This window comes from Dendropsophus ebraccatus, chromosome 5 (assembly GCF_027789765.1).
Source record: "Dendropsophus ebraccatus isolate aDenEbr1 chromosome 5, aDenEbr1.pat, whole genome shotgun sequence".
Lineage (NCBI taxonomy): Eukaryota > Metazoa > Chordata > Amphibia > Anura > Hylidae > Dendropsophus > Dendropsophus ebraccatus.
In genome coordinates, this window is record NC_091458.1 from 137,831,885 (window position 1) to 137,854,895 (window position 23,011).

The 23,011-nt window shown below is 44.2% G+C and overlaps 1 protein-coding gene across 1 annotated transcript; it reads right to left on the reverse strand.

The window, feature by feature from the left end:
• Window positions 1-759: 759 nt before the first annotated feature.
• On the reverse strand, window positions 760-17,790 carry CSRP1 (cysteine and glycine rich protein 1). The gene is made up of 6 exons (XM_069972564.1): window positions 17,686-17,790; window positions 15,215-15,330; window positions 11,506-11,674; window positions 10,636-10,765; window positions 4,241-4,334; window positions 760-1,398 (listed from the first exon to the last, which is right to left on the reverse strand). Exons 2-6 carry the CDS (start codon window positions 15,324-15,326, stop codon window positions 1,325-1,327), a joined length of 579 nt encoding a protein of 192 aa, XP_069828665.1. The 5' UTR covers window positions 15,327-15,330; window positions 17,686-17,790; the 3' UTR covers window positions 760-1,324.
• Window positions 17,791-23,011: the final 5,221 nt, after the last annotated feature.

Genomic DNA, 23,011 nt, shown 5'->3' on the forward strand with positions numbered 1-23,011 from the left:
CCCCTGATAGTTACCCCCCAGCACATAGCATCTCCCCTGATAGTTATCTCCCAGCACATAGCATCTCCCTTGACAGTTACCCCACCAGCCCATAGCATCTCCCCTGATAGTTACCCCCCAGCACATAGCATCTCCCCTGTTATCCCATCCTTTCTCAGCAGATAGCATCTCCCTTGATAGTTACAACCCCCCCCCCCCCCCCCGTACACAGCGTTTCCACTGGTAGTTACCCCCTCCTTCCTCAGCACATAGCATCTCCCCTGAGTTACCCCGCCAGCACATATCATCTGCCCTGATAGTTACGCCCAGCACATAGCATCTCCCCTGTTACCCCCTCCTTCCCCAGCAGATCGCATCTCCCCTAATAGTTACCCCCCGTACATAGCATCTCCCCTGATAGTTACCCCCCTGTACATAGCATCTCCCCTGATAGTTACCCCCTCCTTCCCCAGCAGATCACATCTCCCCTAATAGTTACCCCCCCCCGTACATAGCATCTCCCCTGATAGTTACCCTACTGTACATAGCATCTCCCCTGATAGTAACCCCCCAGCAGATAGCATCTCCCCTGATAGTTACCCCCCCCCCCTGTACATAGCATCTCCCCTGATAGTTACCCCCCCCAGCAGATTGCATCTCCCCTGATAGTTACCCCCACAGCAGGTAGCATCTCCCCTGATAGTTAGTTCTACTTTACACCAGTTTTATAAATCCCCCCCCATCTGAATACTTTTGCCACATGTGTAGAATAAAACACAATTTTCTCTTCAGCAAAAATATTTTAATAATGTGGAAAAAGTGCGTGAGCCAACAAACAGCAATCTAAACTTACAGTGAAAGAGGTTCTCCAACTAAATGTATTCGATATATGTATTATTGTATGCTTACATTTCACAAAATATGGTTAAAATAGTTCATTATTGTATTTCCTTATATTGTTTGTCATGTTATAGGCGACTTGGGTCAGCATTATATAATATTTTGTAGTATCCACTATTCCGTTTGTTATACTAACCACAATGTTAACCTGTTTTGTTCATTCAACTGTAATACCCTCATCTCAGTCTGCACCAGTAAACTTTATTTTTTATTGATTTAGTAGAAGTATCCTTAATGTTCAAATGGCATTGATCTGCTATATGTATATTGATCTTTTACAGGCATGTAAAATCAGCTGGTTAGATATATTGCTTTAAAAAAAAGTGAAAAAAAAATATTGTAAATATAACATAACATGATTTTCAGCATGAGAGCAACAGCAGTAACAATCCATTTATATTTTGATGGTCAGAATGATGAAACAGAAGTAATAGGAGAATATTTATTAAGTGTGAGCGAGAGCTCCAGCACCTTGACCAAAACCAAAGCCTTTTGGACCAAAGTTCTTCGCATAACATCCTAAAGGGAGATAAGAGTGACAAAATTTAGTCAGATTAATAAATAATTTTGTAATTAGAAAGTCACTGTGAAAGAATACGTAGCAAGCCTTAAAGGGGAACTCCAGGTAGAGGTTAAAAAATGAAACTTCTGCAGAAGAATATAGCATTACTTACCTGTCTATCCCAGTTTTGAAACTACCAAAAATCCATTTATTTAGGGTTTTTTTTTGCTCTGGATTGTGTTTCTGTCCTTCCTGGTTTAGCATTTCCCAGAATACAATGCTTTCCCTCAGCTGATCATCACAGTCCCCCACCCATCACAATCAGTAAATTAGTTCTGCACCTGCTTCTGGCCATTCAGAGATGGTGAATCACTCAGGGGATTGGGGAATCCAGCCCTGCCTCCTGTGATATCATGCCCTGCCCCCTGTCTGCATCATCAGCCTGTCCTCAGCAAACACAAACAATGTGAGACAGAGGCATGGAAGATTTGTCTCCTAATGGGGGAGAGCAGAAGGAGCAGGAGACAACGTGAATTGGCACAGGGCAACAAAACACAACAATCACTGAACTCAGGAAGAACAGCGAAAAAATCCAATGGAGTACTCATTTACGAGTCTCCACTGATTGTCCCCTACAAAATTTGAATATGCAAAGAAGGGGTCCGTGGAGCCTCAGTTGCGAGTCTCAAAACACGGGAATAGCCAGACATCCCTCTCTCCAGAGAAGGAAGCCTATTGCCAAGGGGTGTCTCCTAGTGGGGAGAGCACCAAACCACCCTTATACATAGTCCCTCAGGTCCTTACTCTGTTGTGAGCTTTGGGACCTAAAAAGGGAAACACCAGAGTGGCCCCTGTAAGTCAAAGTCTAACTCTGTGGCGAGTATAACAACATAAGACAAGGATTACCAAGGCTAGGCATCCATCTACAGACTGCAGTTTCGGGGAATTTGCCCCTCGTCAGTGTGGAGTAGGATTCTGGCTACCGGCGGCAATGAAATATAGACCAACAAAACACAGCAATCACTGAACTCAGGGAGAACAGCGAAAAAAATTAAATGGAGTACTCATTTACGAGTCTCCACTGATTGTCCCCTACAAAATTTGAATATGCAAAGAATTGGCACAGGGGCCATTTTTTTTTCACTTCCAGGATTTCTATTAGCTACCAGTGTAGCAGAACCACACAGATATGTTAATACATTGTATAGACACATCTATATAACTTTTAATGTATTTTTAATAGAAAACAAGTTTTTCTTATCCGGAGTTCCCCTTTAATGTGTACCGGTCATCATGAAAAAACTTTTGACATGTTAAAAGTTTTGATCGGTCCGGGTCTCAGTGTTCTCGTTCTCCTAATATATATAGGTCTGAACATAGACCCGGACTGATCAAAATTTTTGTGGTTACCAATTGATTTCTATAGGGCTATCTACACCATCAGTAGATTACAAGTCCGCATTCTGATCCTTAAAAAAAAAAAAAAAAAAAGACAACCTATTGCGGATCCTTTTTTTAAAATTTTTTTACTGATTCACCATTAGAAGTCAATGGGATCCGCTATTTTTTTATATATTGTAACCTTTTGGAATCCGAATCGTCAGCAAAAAAAAAATGCGGGTCTGCAATAGGCAAACTGGTTGCATCTTTTTTCAACCTGATCAACTTTATTTAAACTAGTACAGTACAGATCCGGAAGAAAAAAAAAATACGGAATGCGGATGCACTAGAGATGCACAATCTGTATTTTGGGGCAGATTGCAAACGTCGATAGTGGAAAGAATATACAGGCCAGAAAGAAAATGTGCGAATAAGGCCTTAGCGTGGACGCTGAACAGCTGACCCTTCCAATCATGTATTGATAGCCTATCAATTTTATTTTCCTTACATTTTTATTCCAATTTTTTACAAAATTGTATGAACGTGGAATGATTGTAAAACACTTCATCAGTGCTTTTCTCCTCAGTCACCTGGGCAGGGATCTGGAGCAGAAAGAGCACATGGTCAGTCATTCTATTCCCAGGGATGTACTGGCAGTTATTATTGCGCTACTGATGGCTTACAGCAGCTATTAAGCGGTATGATTTATTATAGTGAGCGTGCCTAGGTTAGATGGGGAAAGAAAATGTTGTAGGATTGTTGAATGCCTACTAGAACGTACAAAAATACAAAAAGTGCAACAGCAACCCACAGGTGCAATTCCTTACTGTATATACTCCTTCCGGTGTAAACATGATTAAAACCTGCTCTGTAGATATTGAAAAATGAGGATCTTAGCAAACTATTTGATCAAACAGAGTGTACCATGTCGCCACGTTAAGGTGTCCTCAGAGACCTGGTCCCTACTTTAGCATTTTCACACTAGCAATGGCCTCTCCTGGGCTAAACAAGCCTACAACTGGGCAGATAGGATTAAAATTATCTCTTTTTATAGCACCCTTGGGACATGGGTGGAGTGCAAGCCAAAAGGAGGTAGCCACACACCCCCACACACACATTCTACAGAAAAAAAGGAAACATTGGCAGCACCTCTGCCTCTGTTCACACTGCAGGTTGCACGCTGCATGTGGCTAAAATACAGACAAAAATACAACAGCAAGTGCAACAGCAACCCACAGGTGCAAGATCTTACAGTATATATTCCCCCCAGCACCTGTGGGTTGCTGTTGCACTTTTTGTATTTTTGTCTGTATTTTAACAAAGGTGCTGCCAATTTTCACTTTTTTCCTACTAGAACATAAGTATGTCATAAAGGGGTGTCACAGCTGCAGTGGAGACATAGTATGTTGTTTATGCCTTATTTCTATGTCAGTGTACAACTAAAGCCATGGGATACAACAGAAAAATGTAGTCACATACCTTTGCAGAAGATTTCCCCATCTTTATCAGCCAGTGTTGTGGACTCCAATCCTTTCCCACACTTAGCGCAACGGAAACAGGCCTTATGCCATGACTGAAAGACAAGCAAAAAAGTCTACTATTAATAAATGTCCTCTTTTCTATATGAAGTAAAAGTTAATTTTATTTCAAATGTTACCAGCTGTGTCTAGAAGTTAGCATAAATACCAAAAAGAGAAAAAAAAAGTGTTATAATAGGGTAAAAAAAATAATGAATACACTTAAAAACAAGCATGCCGCTCATATGTAAATGTACAAGTCTGTACACAATATATTATAAAGGCAGTAAAAAATATGAGTGTCCCAGTCCCCAACTGCTGTATGTTTAATGTTTTCAGGTGGCTCATAAGCACTCTATTCTATTCTGTATATGATGTTGGGGCACAATGTATTCGCTATATGTATGTCAGGACAGGGGAGGAAGGGACAAGACAATACAGTGGGCCCTGAGTCTGATCCCACCCTCTGTCCCCACCTACTTGCCTCAATCGACCCTAGGCAGCCGCGGACAACCACAAAGATGTTCCCTATACTGAATAAGTGAAACACAGAACAAGACAGACAGACAAACACAATAAAGGGAAGTCAACAAGCCAAGTCAGAACCAAAGGGGCAATGCAGTACAAAATCAGGAAACAATCGGATAGTCAAAGATCAGGCGGGAGGTCAGGTAATAAGTCAAGCAAGCAGAGGAATTAGGAACGGGGATCACAGGAATAGACAGGGGGAGCTGGGATCAGGGTGTGAACCTTAATAGTCAGCAGAGAAGGACTAACTCTGCTTTCATTTTTTGAGGCTCAAGTACCTGGTCCAGATCCCCATTGGACCGGTGCCAGGGGCGTAACTACCACTATAGCAGCCATAGCGGCTGCTATGGGGCCCGCTGCATCAGGGGGCCCCATGGCCTGCTCCTGCAATACACTGGGCCCCCTGAGCCGTCATCATTTGCAGCACCGGGTGGCCCTGCTGGTCTCCTGGGTTTTGCAAATGTCCCTTTAACTGCAAGCACTCCTGACCAGAGCTAGCAGTTATGTAGTTATGACTTCACTTGACCGTTTAGTGGTCAATCGGGGGGGGGGGCAATCAAAAGTTTGCTATCGGGCCCAGCCATTTCTAGTTACGCCCCTGACCGGCGCTCTGATCCTCAGGGTTCTGGAAAGGCAGAGGAATATGTCATCCAACAGACACTGCTCAGCTGCAGCAATCAAGTCTAGCAGTGACCAGTGTAACTCCTGTATTGCCAGGAAGCTGAGAAGCAAACGGGTGTGACACACAAAAGTAAAGACAGGCCCAGTTCACACCAGGCTACTGCACATTCCTGACAATGTATTTCTATTTATGTGTCACATTGCCTATAGTATACACTGAAGGATCTTATGCAAGGGTTAACTCCTTTTTGCTGTTTCATAATACCACACACTGTAACATGTATGAGAGTACATCAGTCTGGTCACCACCCCACTACGGCTGCTGACTGGCTGAGCGGACCAGACACGCCATGATGGGAACCAGAGCATAGGACAGCAGACCCCACGCTGGAGTTGGGGAGGTGGGTGCATGTTGTTATGTTAGTCACCTCTTCCCCAACTCTTTTGAAGAAAAAAGAAGTCCGACCCCAGACTTTAATCGCTCCTTTAATCACAGTGATCTTTGAGACTTCTCATGTCTCTAAGGGTACTATTACATGGAATGATAATCGGCCGAATTGGCCCGATTCGGCCGATTATCGCTCCGTGTAATAAATGCAACGATCAGCCGATGACAGCGATCATCGGCTGATCGTTGATATAGGTTAGACCCTATTTTCGTTGGGCGCCAACCGCGCACCGCTGCGTGTAATGGCAGTGCGTGGCCGGCGACTAACGATATACATTACCCATCCACGTTCCAGGGCTGCTCCGTTCCAGGCCGCTGTGAAGCTAGAGCGCGCACGGGACCCCGGGAGAAGCGGACGGCAGGAGCAGCCCTGGAATGTGGATGGGTAATGTATGCCAGTTTAGCAAGGGCTGCAAGGACATTGTTACAAGGACATTGCCTATTACACAGCCCGATAATCGCTTAACAAGAGCTGCAAGGACATCGTTACCGATATCCTTGCAGCCCTTGCTAAACTGGCATACATTTCCCATCTACATTCCAGGGCTGCTCCTGCCGTCCGCTTCTCCCGGGGTCCCGTGCGCGCTCTAGCTTCACAGCGGCCTGTCAGCTGGTAGGCCGCTCAGCCAATCACAGGCCGGGACCGCCGCGGCCTGTGATTGGCTGAGCGGCCTATCAGCTGACAGGCCTCTGTGAAGCTAGAGCGCGCGCGGGACCCCGGGAGAAGCGGACGGCAGGAGCAGCCCTGGAACGTGGATGGGTAATGTATATCGTTAGTCGCCGGCCACGCACCGCTATTACACGCAGGGGTGCGTGGTCGGCGCCCGACGAAAATAGGGTCTAACCTATATCAACGATCAGCCGATGATCGTTGTCACCGGCTGATCGTTGCATTTATTACACGGAGCGATAATTGTTCCGTGTAATAGTACCCTTAGCCATGTCTTATTACCTCACATCTCCACCAATTGGAACAATCCATGTAGTTCATAAAAGGGTGGATTAAGACAAGTAAGTCAGCGTAATTCAGGGCCTGACCTCTGGCCAATGTGCTAGTTAGAAAATCCAGTCACCTATCCAGCAAGTCAGTGCTAGTCCACGCTGCGAGGACACAGCTTCATCTACTTTTTCTAGACCAGGGTTGGAGACATTGCTTCTTGTTTCCGGTTCCCCTGGATTTTTCATTCTCTATATAAGGCCTCCAGTTAGAGACGGTACTAATTGGCTTCCATGCCGGTGATCATGCTCCTGCGTATGTATCAAGTATCGTGACAGATCTGTAGAGTTGTCCCGTCAGTAGGATTGGTCTCTTCTTCTTCTCAAGTCACAGCAAGCCAAACTGTGAAGGTCCTCGATAGCAGAGTCATATTCTAAATTGGACTGTGATCTCTCCAAAGTAGTCAACTCCAATAACAACCAAACTTCCTTTTTATTCTAAGTTGTTTTGTAGTCAGACTCACCAGTTAGCCTGCTAACAATAGTGCACTTTAAAGGAAAGTCACCAGTCCTACCTGCTCTCAAGCAGTAAAGCTGTAATCACCTTTTGCTTCAAGGGACTGGATGTGAATTGGATTTTGCAGAACTGTTTAGTGAAAATTCAAGTTGTCTCAAGCAACTTTGTATTGTATGTCATTTGCCTGCATACTGTGGGACTGCACTCTGCCACGTTACATAGGCCATGCAGGGCTGTATTAACAGCTGCTGCTGCCCTAGGCACTAAACCAGAAGACGCCCCATCTTCACGCACCTATTGGTGATACCAGACCTGACCAATACCACCATACCAAAAAAAGTTTTTTCTGTTCCCCTGCTCCCTGGTGCTGCCCTAGGCACCGGACCACGGGTGCCTAATGGTAAATACGGCCTTGAGGCCATGCACTACTGCCCCCAGCTAACATTGCCTTACACTGTCATCTGCAACCCCTCGTGCTCACTGCAAATGGACCCTTACTCATGGAAGAAAATAGAGAGGGGGGACTCCCTATATTAAATCACCTGCAGAGGTAAGTACCAATATTATCACATATAGTAGTAAACCAACAACTGCAGTGCTCTATATATAACTGTGCAAACAAATGCTATTGCTTAGTCAAGCATAGAGGAACAAAGTGTAAACAACAGCTCCTTCCTTGCAAACACATATGGAGAGAGATCAAATAGTGAATACAATTAATATCAAAGTGGTTTATAAGAATAAATGGGCTGGGAGCCCCATTATCCGCAGCCATACTTATGTGTTATCAATGTAATGCATTGTGATATAGAAGACAATTTCACATTGAAATACATTTTTAAAAAGTCAGCACATGTACAACAAATCAGAAAAGGCAAATGCAAGGTCGAGGTTAACTGCAAATAAAGCACACCCAACAAGTGCTCACAAAATAGTATATATGTATAGAAGGAAAGCAGTGACTCCCATGATCCAACACACCCTTTTTTAGAGTAGTTGTTGCAGTCCTGCAGTATGCAGGTCCCCGATGTGTCTCCGAGCTTCTCCAATGAGATGCTCGACTGCCGGGGGAGCTTCAGGGACCTCCGGCGCAGGCAGTGTTCATTACACTGCCTGCCATGGGAACGTGACGGGGGACGCGCGGGTGTCGGCAACGGGTCACAGGTGAGTTGAATTGTTTATTTAATTTTTTTTCCTTATTGTTCAATTACCCCCTGCCTGACTATAGCAGGGCTCTAGCTAGTAAAACCTGCTGCGGTCAGGCAGGGGTTAACATTTTCCGACGTATAAGCCAAACCCCTGAAAATTTTCGTAAAAGTCAGGGGTCGTCTTATACGCCCAGTCGTCTTATACATCGGAAAATACGGTATATGTTTTATGAGAAAAAAAAAATGGATGCAATTAAGTGCAATTCGTTTGAATCCATTTTTACCCTTTCAGTTGTTTTTTTTCATTGTGGATCAACAGGTGCGCACACACTTGGAGCTGCACTGGATTATACTTCCCTGGAGTTTCCTAAGGCTAGATCTACACGTAACATATCCACAGCGGATTTCACACAGCTAGTTCGCAGTGAAATCTGCTGTGGATACCTTCCCTGTCAGTTACAATGTGACTGCATGATTGTGTTCGCAGCGGGATTGTCCTTAGCCCCCCACTGCCCGGAGCATACTGTACCTGATCCACACTCTGTCTACATCTGAGGCTTCCGGAGGTCCCGCCTAGCCAATCAGAGACTGTGGCAGGGCCGTGCACTGATTGGCTGAGCGGGACCTACGAGGACCGGGAGCCTCAGATGCAGCCGGAGCATGGATCAGGTAAAGTATGCTGTGGGCGGCGGGGGGCTAAGGGGGGAGCCATTTACATACTCGCAGCGGGATGACAATCCTGCTGCGAGTATGTAATCACTATGTAACTGATAGGGAAGGTATCCACAGCGGATTTCACTGCAAACTAGCTGCGTGAAATCTGCTGCAGATACGGTACGTGTGAATGTAGCCTAAGGAAGCAAATTTAGCGAAATGGACGTTGGGACGTGATAGCTACTGTGCATTACTATGGGTGAGTGTATATAGTGGAGAGCTCCATATGCCTGTTACATAAGACCTGTATGATTTACATTGTAAAACCAGTAGGTGGAGACTTGGTTAGCCATTCTGTGGTCGGGCAGTTGTCTATGCATTCTAAACTAAAACCCATCCTGTTACTATTACATTATTTGCACAGATGCTATGATGATTTGTTTGTACAGGTGGTCAGCTTTAAAACATTTCTGATGTAGTTTTTAATGGCAGTTTTTTTTATTATGTTTATTGATTAATCATGCTAATAAAATAGTACTATTTTGTATGAAATTATGCCCTTAGTGTCCTTTTGTATTTATATGTTGTAGTGGGTTGTTTCTTTTTGTATGTTGTGGGTAAATAGTGACGGCTGCTTGCACAGGGGTATATTTGTATCCTTGTTTTATTATCTGAATTTAATTTACCTCAAACCTTTTATGTTTAATTATTCCACATATAGACCCAGGTCTCCTGATGTTGCAGTTTGTTAGGTGAAAGGGATCAGGATCAGAGCAGGTGGAGGGATTATATAGTGAGGTAGGTATGTGACAGGGAGAGCTGCTGGAGCAGGGACACAGCAGGCGGAGGGTTACATTATATAGTCAGGTAGGGGACAGAGAGAGCTGCTGGAAAAGGGACACATCAGGTGGAGGGTTACATTATATAGTCAGGGAGGTGAGAGGGAGAGCTGCTGGAGCAGGGACACAGCAGGCGGAGGGTTACATTATATAGTCAGGTAGGTGACGGAGAGCTGCTGGAGCAGGGACACAGCAGGCGGAGGGTTACATTATATAGTTAGGTGACAGGGAGAGCTGCTGGAGCAGGGACACAGCAGGCGGAGGGTTACATTATATAGTTAGGTAGGTGACAGGGAAAGCTGCTGGAGCAGGGACACAGCAGGCGGAGGGTTACATTATATAGTCAGGTAGGGGATAGAGAGAGCTGCTGGAAAAGGGACACATCAGGTGGAGGGTTACATTATATAGTCAGGGAGGTGACAGGGAGAGCTGCTGTAGCAGGGACACAGCAGGTGGAGGGTTACATTATATAGTTAGGTAGGTGACAGGGAGAGCTGCTGGAGCAGGGACAGAGCAGGTGGAGGGACTTACACCATGAAAAAGGAGATTTATGTGCAATTCGGGTATAAAACTCTGTCTTTTCTGTGGTGTGCGCCAGGGGATGTAATAAAGATACTTAAAAAAGAAAGCAAATTTAGACAAGCACTGCTTGTCAGGTTTACTCACATTTCCCCCTCCAATAACCTTCTCAGCAGCATACACAGACTTAGAGCAGCGAGGACACACATCAGCTCCTGACGTTTTCTGAGCAAATTTCGATGCGTTCGGATTGTTTGTTGGCTGGAAGCTGGAAGGCCTGGAGAACATACAAAATAGATGAAGGAAGGGAAATTAAACATTACATTCAAATAAATTCTCAAGGTTCTTAAAGGCATAATTTTTTATGCATGTTTATTTGCATTATATCATGACAATACAGATGTGTCCTCGTACTGCTTAATGTCACTATATGTCTTCAGGAATATAACTAATGTGCCCCCGCTGCTAGTGTCCACCCTGTTCTGCTACCCCTGCCTCCAAATCCCTATACCTCACCTGATGAAATGGGAATTAACCCTCAAAACACGCTGTCCCAAATTTTATCAATAAATTATCCTGTTAACCCATCTGAAGCCCATATGTGGATTCCAGAAGCTTAACATTGTTAGGATAAGCGTATGCAACTACCTCTTCTTGTTTCAACTGAAGCAACTTCTTCACTGCCGCTTCCTACTATTGGTATACCTAGTGCAGATTCTGCTGGAACCATGCACAATCCCAGTGTACCCCAGGTGTCCGTGTACTGGAAAATCCCCAGAAGTGACTGTATTGCTTATATAGATATATAGAATTTTTTTTTGAATGCTGTCACTGCTAGAATAAAAAAATAGTTCCCTTTTAGGTCAGATTACGTTTTTTTCCTGCCCTACTATATAACTATGTCATTTTCTGAATATACAGTATACCCTTTGAAGAGATTATGCAATTTTGAGAGTCCCTTCTCAGTATCTTATAAGTCTGGCTTTGCTTTTATAAATACCCTGTAAGATAACTTACTCCTCTGGACGGATGCCCAAGCTTTCTCCCCGATCCATACTCAAGGTTCCTGCTCCTTGTCCAAATCCATATCCTTTAGGGCCATATTTCTTTCCATAGCATGATTTACAATAGATCTCATTTCCGTGAATCGCAACTGTAGTGCTGTCAAGATTCTTCTTGCATACCACTGGAAAAACGTTAGTGACAAAGTTGATCTCAAGTTCATCCGCTAAAATGTGATGCCCGTATTATTAAGAAGTAATATACCTTATAGAACTCTTTTGGTTTACAACAAACATATACTGTATAAATCACATCAGTCCTGATGTCACCTCTCTGATATCTAGGATCCCAGAGTGTCTATCGGCTATATCTGGAGTTTTATAAAACTCAACATGGACGAAACAGAACTACTGTAATCATCTTTCCCCTCTCTCGCTTCCCCCTCCACCTAATCTGTCAATCACAATCAATGGCTGTGCTCTGCCCCCTGTCCTCCAAGTCGCTGCTTTGGGGTAACCTTTGACCTTTGACTTGTGTAACATCCTCCTCTCTGGCCTTCCGTGTAACACCCTCAGCCCCCTTCAGTCTATCCTTAACTCTGCTGCACGACCAATCCACCTCTTCCCTCTGCCAGTCCCTTCACTGGCTCCCCATTGCCCAATGAATACATTTTAAATTGTTCACCTACAAGGCCGTCAACAACCTGTCCCCTCCATATATGTCTGACCTGATATCCCGCTACCGTCCCACACGCAACCTCCGATCCTCAAACGACCTCATTTTGTGCTCCCCCTTGTTTGTACCTCATACAACCACCTCCAAGACTTCACCCGAGCCTCCCCCATAACATACTCTGAAACTCACCTACTGTCCCCTTACCCTATAGATTATAAGGGTCCTCTTTCTCTATATACCAGTCTGCCATTTACCGTATTCATTTAATGTGTTTTGATCTTGTAATGTTCTGTATGTTAACCCCTATTGATTGCTTGGTATCGTTTGCCATTGAATACCAGCTAGCGCTGCTTGATGTTCCACAGAACTTTACTTCAAGGCTTCTTACACCAATCTCCACTGCTTCCAGCAAGATCCATTGGCTTTAGACCTCAGCTGTTCTTGGATTTTACCCCATGTTGCCGATCTTATCTTTCTAGCCTCACATTAGTGTACAATATGCTGGCATTGGAAAAAGCAATGGCCTTTTAAAGTGACTGTACCACCATGTCCAGGCTGAAGCACTGGAGGCGGGCCGACCCACCCTTAGTGGGAAGAAACTCCAGCCCCTCCATGACGTGACTCCATTAGAATCAATGGAACCCTATCATAGAGGGGCAGGGGTTTCCTCCCACTAAGGGTGCGTCGGCCCGCCTCCAGTGCTTCAGCCTGGGCCTGGTGGTACAGTCACTTTAACCAACAGCCCACAAACGGTCTCTTTTTGGGAAGTAAAACTTTTTAGATCATACCTGCTGCAGCTGTGTGCATGCCTTCATTTCTTTAAAAAAATTCACTTATTCGGCCTGAGAGAGTGTCAAGGAGGTGGAGCCCATGCTGCTTGGTGACCTTGGCTTGCTGCAGCGCCATTTATTATGCACATCCCTCTGACTGATTGGCACTGCTTTACTAAAGGCCGTATTACCCGGCCCGACTCTGAGGAGCAAACGAGCGCTATTTGCTCCTCGATCGCTGATCGTCCGGGCAGCCCATTAGATATAGCAGAAGATCGCTGCTAAATAAGTCGTTTGTCTTTCAACATGTTGAAAAATAAACGACTTCAACGATCAGCCGACATGAACATGAACTAACTACTATGGCTGATCGTTGCCTCCTATTCCATATAATCGTTCCGTGGAATAGAGCCTTTACATTGTGAGCCCTGCTGCTCTATTTTTTCTGCCTAAATTACCATGGAGAAGCATGATGTGTGAAAATGGAGCAGTGCTTGGCGATGTGAAGGAAGCCCTACTTGCTAATCATTCTGAAAAAAAAAGTGTCCATAATAAAACAGAGCTGAAGTGTTGTGGGGACATAAAGACTCGCACACAGTATAGGCCATGAAATGTTTTATTCCATCTATCATAAGGTGCTGCTGCTACAGTGTGCAGATTTGGGGTGACAGATTCACTTTAAGGGTACAAACACACACAGCAGATACGCAGCAGATACGCAGTAGATTTGATACTGTGTTCAGTTATTTAGATCTAATCTGCTGCGTATCTGCTGCGTATCGCAGCAGTAAATATGCAGCGTATATGCCGTGTGTGTTTGTACCCTTAGGGTAAGTTCACACTTACCGGATCCGCAGCGTATTTTCTGCTGCAGATCCGCAGCAGATTTCCTTTAAATAACTGAACAGAGCATCAAATCTGCACCATCAAATCTGCTGCGGATCTGCTGCAGATCTGCTGCGGATCCTGTAGGTGTGAACGCACCCGTAACGGGTACAAACACACACACACCGTATGCGCAGAAGATACACAGCAAATACGCAGCAGATCTGCAGCAGATTTGATGGTGCAGATTTGATGCTGTGTTCAGTTATTTAGATCTAATCTGCTGTGTATTTGTTGCGTATTTGCTGCGTATCGCAGCAGTAAATACGCTGCGTATACGGTGTGTGTGTGTATATATACCCTAAGGAAATAAAGGGCAGGAGACTTGACGTATCCAAGATATCTTAAAGCGAGCAGGTATATCACTTTAAGATCTTTACATTAGTAGACTGGCGCCGATCTTTTCCCTGTCACCGGCCTGGCCTGAAGCACTGCCTGCCCCAGTCTGACTAAACCCCTCCCCTCTGTGACGCAGCTCTATTAATTATAATGGAGGGCAGAACAGCACAATGGGGGCAGGTGGGCCTCCAGAGCTTCAGGCCAGGCCGGTTTTCAGGGACAGACCGGCGCTATGCGCTGAAACCAGTCTGCAGTTCAAAAAAAAGGAACGGCGCCGGTCTATAAATGTAAAGATCTTAAAACGATCTTAAAATTATGGCTGTTCCTAGTTTAGGCCTGGTTCACACTGCATTTTTGCTGTCTATTTAACATATTCGTTTTATGGAAGAAAAAAAAAAGACTGATGGTAAAAACAGATGGTAAAACGGATGCAGTTGAATGTCTTCCATCTGAATCTGTTTTCCATTGACTTAAAATAAAAAAGGATCAAATCGGATGCAGTTTATACTTTTCAGCATACACAAAAACGTTTTTCTCTACGTTAAAATAAACAATTAAAATGGATCAGTTGAATGGACAGCAAAAACGCAGTATGAACCCGGCCTTAGGTAAGTTTTCTGCATGTGTATAAAAGCATACAGGGGGAGATTTATCAAACTGGTGTAACATAGAACTGGCCCAGTTGCCCCTAGCAACCAATCAGACTCCACCTTTCATTTTGTCTGTGAGCAATGAAAAGTGGAATCTGATTGGTTGCTAGGGGCAACTGAGCCAGTTTTACTTTACAGCAGTTTGATAAATGTCCCCCACAGTATATAGGTGAAGATGTCATCCAGCTAAAGGTCATGTTAGACCGAGTGATTTAATGACTTTCAGTGGATTAAAGAAATTACTACCTTAATCATCTCAATTATTCTGCTTTGATGAGAAGTACAATTATTATTTTTGTTGTTGAATGTCCCACAAAAACAGTATAACGAATAAAATAAAAATAAAATAAAATTTAAAAAAAGCAACACGATAACATAACTGGAACATAATAGAAGGAAACTCACTGCACAGGAAGCAGGATTTATGGAAGCTTGCTCCTTCACACTGTACTTCTTCTGCAAAGTAGACGGTCGTGTTGCACGCCGGACATTTCTTTCCTCCACCCCAGTTAGGCATGTTTCTGTAGGAACATTGCAGGAATGATAAGTATATAGTAAATGATACTATGGAAATACCATTATTAAAGGAGTTATGCAGCATTAGAAAAACATGGCCACTTTCTTCCAGTGGACTACTTTTGTCTTCAGTTTAGGTGCAGGTTTTGCAACTCAGCTCCACTGAAGTGAATGAAGCTTAATTGCAAACCGCACCTGAACTACCACAGTAGTGACACAGTGCTCTCTGCTGCCACCTCTGTCCATGTCAGGAACTGTCCAGAGCAGGAGAGGTTCTCTATGGGGATTTGCTGCTGCTCTGGACATTTCCTGACATGGACAGAGGTGGCAGCAGAGAGCACTGTGTCAGACTGGAAAGAATACACCACTTCCTGCAGGACATACAACAGCTGATAAGTACTGGAAGACTGGAGATTTTTAAATAGAAGTCCAAATACAAATTTATATAACTTTCTGACAAAAGTTGACTTAAAAGAAAAGAAAAATCGCTGGCGTTACCCTTTAACCTTTGCACAGCAAGGATTAAAGCAGTGGGTAAAACCTGCAAGAATAATTAGCCTGCTGGGGTATAAAACCTGGCGTAGTTCACCCCTATGGGTGGGTTCAGACTGAGGAATTCTCGCAGAAAATGTTCGCGGAATTCCGTCAGCTGTCAGCCCGCACATCTGGGCGCCTTTCCGCCGGCCCCATAGACACCAATCTATGGGCCGCCGTATTCCGCTATACGCTGAATAAAGTGTCATATCACTTTTTTCAGCGGATCGCGGAATACACTGGCCCATAGAATGGTGTCTTTGAGCCGGCTGAAAAGCGTGCGCCCAGATGTGCGGGCGGACAGCAGACGGAATTCCGCGGACATTTTCCTCGAGAATTCCTCAGTCTGAACCCACCCTATCTCTGTAAGGAACTCTCCAGAGCAGGAGAGGTGTTCTTGTTAGCCCACCCAGTATGTAGCATCCCCCTTGTAGTAGGCTCTCTCCGTAGGCAATCCCTTCTGTAGATATTCCCCCTCTAAATTAAAGGGGTACTGCAGCAAATGTATTTATTTATTTTTTCAAATGAACTGGTGACAAAGTTATATAGATTTGTAAATTACTTCTATTTAAAAATCTCTGATCTTCCAGTACTTATCAGCTGCTGTATGTCCTGTTTGTTCACCTCCTCTGGCTGACATATCTATGGGTACAGGTTTTATAATAAAGTAATATCCAGATGAGGGGGTGTAACTACATCTGTTTTATTAGTTGTTTTATTAAAAAAATCCTTGCTTCAAGGCAGATGATATCCGGCTGATACCCCCTGTGTTAATGTTACGTAACTAACTGCAACCAGGACACATCATTTAGGCTGCGGTCACACTGCGTTTCTGCTGTCCGTTTAACATATTTGTTTAATAAGGGGGAAAAAAGATGAAAAAACTGATGTTTTTCGATTGACTTCCATTATAAAAGAAAATGGATTCATTTTGATTTTTTTCATAATGAAAGTCATTGGAAAAACTGATCCAAACAGATACACACAAATGCATTCTTTTTTTGCCTGTTTTTTCCCATTAAACTGATTCGTTGAACGGACAGCAAAACCGCAGTGTGAACCCAGCCTTATCTATTGACAATGACAATATCAATATGTAATAAGTTAGTAGCTGGTCACAATGAGTAACACAGCAACTCTGTATTACATACAGTTCAATACACGGACTATTCCAAGACTGTCCCTGCTTTTAAAGGCTCATATAACAGCAACTTTCTAGCACCACCACCAGCATGCACACATAAGGGTTTTTTTTTGCCTTCCTCTGGATCAACACAGTAGGGTTTCTGTAGATAGAACTCGATGGACTCTTGTCTTTTTTCAACCTTATTAACTCTTTTACTCTCATTTCTTCATTCATATTTACACTCTGCATACTTCTCGAGTCAGTTCCTTCAAGTGTCTGTATGTTGATAGGCTACTGAGAAGTCACACCCATTCAGTGCGAGACTTTAGTAGTCCTAAAAATTTCCATAAAAGGTAGATTACATTCCAGCGGAGAAGCCTGCCTGGACAGTCTCCAGCCCATTCACACCCCAACTAGAAACCAGGAATTCAGAGGAATATTAGAACAAACTTCAAAATGCTGACTACATAGCTAGAACTAGAACTTTTCATTAGATTGTTTTTACTTTTAGTTGAGAAAGTTATATCCAGCTGTTTCAGCAATGGATCAACTCTTCTAATGCACAATTAAACACAATATATATATATATATATATATATATATATATATATATATATATATATATATATAGACTATATTCTCTCTTTCTCTGTAATAAAGCAGCTATTACATGCCGCAGGTTATAGGTTATGCCACATACCTGAGCCTGGATTGTCTCCGAGTCTCTTAATCTCCTTGCTGCGTTTGTTCAGAAGGAGTGACTCCTCTGCTTTTAAAGAAAGTCTACAAACTGGATGTGACCTTATACGGGAAGACGGAAAAGAAAAAAAAAACAGGCAGAAATGTGTAAACATTACATACAGGAGGAGGAAGGGCAGAGAAGACCAACCCTGCAGCTGGATGGCAGCTTCCTACTGCAGCTGAGGCTGTGTGCAAGGCTGGTTACAGGCACCTACAGCGTGCTGCCAAATACTAAATAGAATTCAAAAGTGATACCTTTATTGGCCAACGTAAAAAAAAAAGTGGTTAGAATTGTGAGCTTTTTGGGATTAAGGGTGCCCTCACACAACGGCACAAAAAACACCAATGTGGTGCATGGCGTTTTTGGCTTTATGTGTGAAAGTCTCTTTGAGACTTTGGGCTTTTTTGGGTCAGCGTTTTTCCCCAAACATGGGCTTCAATGTGTTTTGCACAGCTACAGGTAACAAAAGGGTTTTCTTCTTCCCTTGACAAAGAAAGATTGTATCAGCTCACAACACGTGGTTCACTCTCTGTAATGAGGGCTCTCCAGGATTGAAGCACGTGAGATCTATATTGCGGGCCGTTCCCCATTAGTCCATAACTTAGAAAAAAGGTTGGCGATCTCCAGCTTCATAAAACTTAATTTCTTTATTCACTTAGGCATCAACATAAAAAACAAACATTTAAAAACACGCCGACGCGTTGCAAGGTAAACCCTCTTAATCATGGCACATAATACATGTATACAAGGAAATAAATACCTTTTGCATGATGTGACGCCTTTTCTTCTTCTCTACCTATCTCTAAGCTCCTTTCTTTCTATGCTTTCTTCTTCACCACTCTCAGGACATATTACATCTCCTGTAGGAAGTTGTCACATGGGGAGAGGAAATATACACCCACCCTTAGTGAGTCTTAGTCTGGTTGTTTAGCAGAGAAGACACAAAACAAGTTGGTCCCGGCTTTGGTCCAGCTGGGCCGTGGCTTTGCCAGGTCCCCACTCCAGAACTAGTGTGCAGTCAGGTTCCTGTGCAGAGCAGATGCACATGGGAGGCGCAGACAACAGTTTCTTGAAAACAGCCCTTCCACACACTATGCAGTGTTAAGCTACTCCAAGGAGAGGACAAGTCAGAGCTCACCCCAACCCACACCGATAATAAGTCTAAAAGTGCAGGACAATTTCCTGATAACAAGGGGAACTGATCCGGATACAGCAAAGTTGCTAGAAGCCTACGTACTCTATCTCGCATCGCAGGTGTAACCAGGAAATCTTGGCACCTCTGCTCAACCCAGGTAACGAGTTCTGGGGCTTGTGTCACCCTCATGGAACGGGTCACTTGACACTGGTGGGCAAAAGATGGTATAGTGACAACAGGGCCGATTCTGAGGTCACTGCTGTAGTAAAGCTGGGTCCTGGCTTATGCCTGACAGGGACAAGAGAGCAGACTTAAGAATTCCGATCTTTTTTTCAGTGGAGCAAGACACACAGATCTGGCATCCCTGCTGAGTTAACCAGGGACCTGGCTCTGCCAGGTTCCCCGTCCAGGACGGACTAGCTGTAGTGTACAGACGTTTACGGAGAAAACACAAACTTTCCTTCTTAGAGCAACACTTCTACCTAAGATGCAGGGCTAAACACCTACAGAGAGGACAAGTCAGAGATCACCCCAACCCACGCAGTATCCTAAAGCAGAGGAACTGATCCAGATAGAGCAAAGCAGCTAAGAGCCTACGTACTCTATCTTGCAGGGGGCTTGCGTCACCCTGATAGAACAGGTAACTTGATAGGAGATTGATAGAAGGGAGAGATAGATAGATAGATAGATAGATAAATAGATGATAGATTGGAGGGAAATAGATAGATAACTAGATAGATAAATCACGAGAAAGTAGTAGCAGCACTTCAAGAGAGGTAAACGCCGGGTGCCAGAGGATCCAAGTCAAGACCAGGGACCGTGTTTAAAGGACAACTCCGGCGGGACCCCCCCCCCAAAAAAAAACACAGACACACACAGACACCATACTCACCATCCCTCCGGTGACGATCGCCACTCCATTCGCCCGCCGTCCGCCTCACCGTCACCTGCGTCCGTCGTCCAGCGATGTCTCTTGCTTCCGGGTCCATGAGAGAGAAAAGGCTGCCGGTGCGCTTGATTTAAATAAATCACATTTGTAGATAGATAGATAGATAGATAGATAGGAGATAGATAGATAGATAGATAGGAGATAGATAGATAGATAGATAGTGGGAGGGAGATAGATAGGAGATAGATAGATAGATAGATAGATAGATAGATAGATAGATAGATAGATAGATAGGAGATAGATAGATGTTTGATGGTAATTTAACTAGAACTGCCTTATTAAAGGGGTACTCCAGAGGGAAAAACACATTTAAAATCAACTGGTGTCAGAAAGTTATATAGATTTGTCATTTACTTCTGTTTAAAAATCTCCAGTATTCCAGTACTTATGAGCTACTGCATGTCCTGCAGGAAGTGGCATATTATTTTCAGTCTGACACAGTGCTCTCTGCTGCCACCTTTGTCCATATCAGGAACTGTCCATAACAGGAGATGATTTCTATGGGGAATTTCTACTGCTCTGGACAGTTCCTGACATGGACAGAGGTGGCAGCAGAGAGCACTGTGTCAGACAGGAAAGAATACACCACTTCCTGCAGGACATACAGCAGCTGATAAGTACTGGGAGACTGGAGATTTTTAAATAGAAGTAATTTACTAATCTATCTAACTTTCTAATATTAGCTGATTTAAAAACATTTTCTCTTCTGGAGTACCCCTTTAACCTCTTAGGGACATATGACGCACCTGTACGTCATATGTCCCCAAGAGGTGTTCAGAGCGGGGCCGCGCGGCGACCCCGCTCTGAACCGCCGCAGTCATGGGTGCCGCGTGTAGCCCGGGACCTTGGCTATTAGCGGGCACGGTCCGATCGCCTAGCCCGCTAATCAGGTAATCGGAGGCAGCTGTCAAAGTTGACAGCTGCATCCGATTACCGTATGCAGTCGTTCTCTGGTGTCTAGTGCTTGAGATCGCTCCTCCGGGACGTTGTCCCGGAGGAGCGATCTCCATGTCTATTACCTGCCGGGGTCCGCTCCAAGATGCCGCTGACCCCGACTCGGCACTTGGTTGTTTTCGGCTGCAGCAGCCGAAAGCAATCTAGTGCCGATCTCATCGATCTATGCTGTATAACTATATACAGCATAGATCAATGGAAGATCAGAGCTCATATAATAAAAAGCCCCCTCCCCTAATAAAAGTTTGAAACACCCCCCTTTCCCCATGTTATAAATAAAAATAAATAAATAAATAAACATTGGTATAGCCACGTGGGTAATCACCCAAACTATTAATTAATCACATTCCTGATCTCGCACAGTAAACGGCGTCAGCACCAAAAAAAAACAAAGTGCAAAATTGCGCATTTTTGGTCGCATCAAATCCAAAAAAAAATGTAACAAAAAGTGATCAAAAAGTTGTATATGCGCAATCAAGGTACCGATAGAAAGATCACATCATGGCGCAAAAAATGACACCTGACACAGCCCCATAGACCAAAGGATAAAAGCGCTATAAGCCTGGGAATGGAGCGATTTTATGGAACATATATTTGTTAACAATGGTTTGAATTTTTTGGTCATCAGATAAAAGAAAAGTTATACATGTTATATATCATTGTAATCGTAACGACTTGAGGAACATGGATAATCAGATTTACCCCAGGGAGAATGGCGTAATAACAAAAACCCCCCAAATAAAATAAATGCGTTTTTTTGTTCAATTTCACCACACATTGAATTTTTTTCTGGTTTCGCAGTGTACTTTATGCTAAAATTCTGCCTGTCATTGCAAAGTACAATTAGTGACGCAAAAAATAAGGGCTCATGTGGGTTTCTAGGTGGAAAAATGCAAGTGCTATGGCCTTTTAAGCACAAGGAGGGAAAAACGAAAACGCAAAAACGAAAATTGGCCCCGTCCTTAAGGGGTTAAAGGGGCTATTCAGGATCAGAAAACCATAGCTACTTTCTTCCAGAAAGAGCAGCACACTTGTCCTTAGTAACTAATGCAGTAACTTATTCTTTCTATTCTGTAGAGAACATGGAGAGACCGCTTAAAGGAAATAAAATTGAAAGTGGCTTTAAGTGAGAACAAATTTTATAAAAGGGTCGAGGTTTTCCTTGTAAAATACAATATACAGTAATACCTCGGTATTCAAACAAAATCAGGGGAGATAAACGTCAGATGAACTATTATTCAGCTGACAGTTATCGAGGTGTTTGGGAACATCAAGGTTACAGGAGCGGGGATTCCCTTCATATTGAGGGGATTTCCTGCTCCAAACAGGTGTTCCCGGCAGCAGAGACAGAGAGAGAGGCAGGAGCGGGCAGCTGTTTGAACTTGCCACGCCGCCCTTGCTTCTCCTCACTGCAGGGAACAGCCCCTCCAGGCTGGCCCAGCTGCTGGCACTCATCTCTAGGCCGCCGATGCTGAAGCATGGGCATGGTCTTGGGGAGAAGCAAGGGCTTCACACCCGTTTAGAGCAGGGATTCCTCTTATTATGCACCGCTCCTTACTGATAGCCTTTACACACTTTGGGCCGGGCGATTTGCATCTGACCCATGGAGTCAGGGCAACCATCCTGGCATAATTGGCAGTACTGCCGTCAGGGGCCCAGCATATAATGGGGACCGATGATGCCTCTCACACTGCACTTGTGTTGGTAAGAAGACCTGTCCACAGTGTGTGCCTGTACCGCACCTGGGAGCTGCTGCAGAGTGAGGCTGGTCCAGGGCGCCCCGTTCTTTTGCTGAACTGAAATCATAGGACCCTCCCCTCCCCCTGCACTCTCCGTGGTTCGGCCTCCCTAACCAGAAGGTATTGCAGATATAATGCCAGGAGGTGTTGCAAGAGTAATGCCAGGAGGTGTTGTAGGAGTAATGCCAGGAGGTGTTGTAAAGGTAATTCCAGGAGCTGGTGCAGTAGTAATACCAGGAGGTGTTCAGGAGTAATACCAGGAGGGGTTGTGGGAGTAATGCCAGGAGGTGTTCAGGAGTATAACCAGGAGGTGTTCAGGAGTAATGCCAGGAGGTGTTGTAAAGGTAATTCCAGGAGCTGGTGCAGTAGTAATACCAGGAGGTGTTCAGGAGTAATACCAGGAGGGGTTGTGGGAGTAATGCCAGGGGGTGTTCAGGAGTATAACCAGGAGGTGTTCATGAGTAATGCCAGGGGGTGTTCAGGAGTAATACCAGGAGGTGTTCAGGA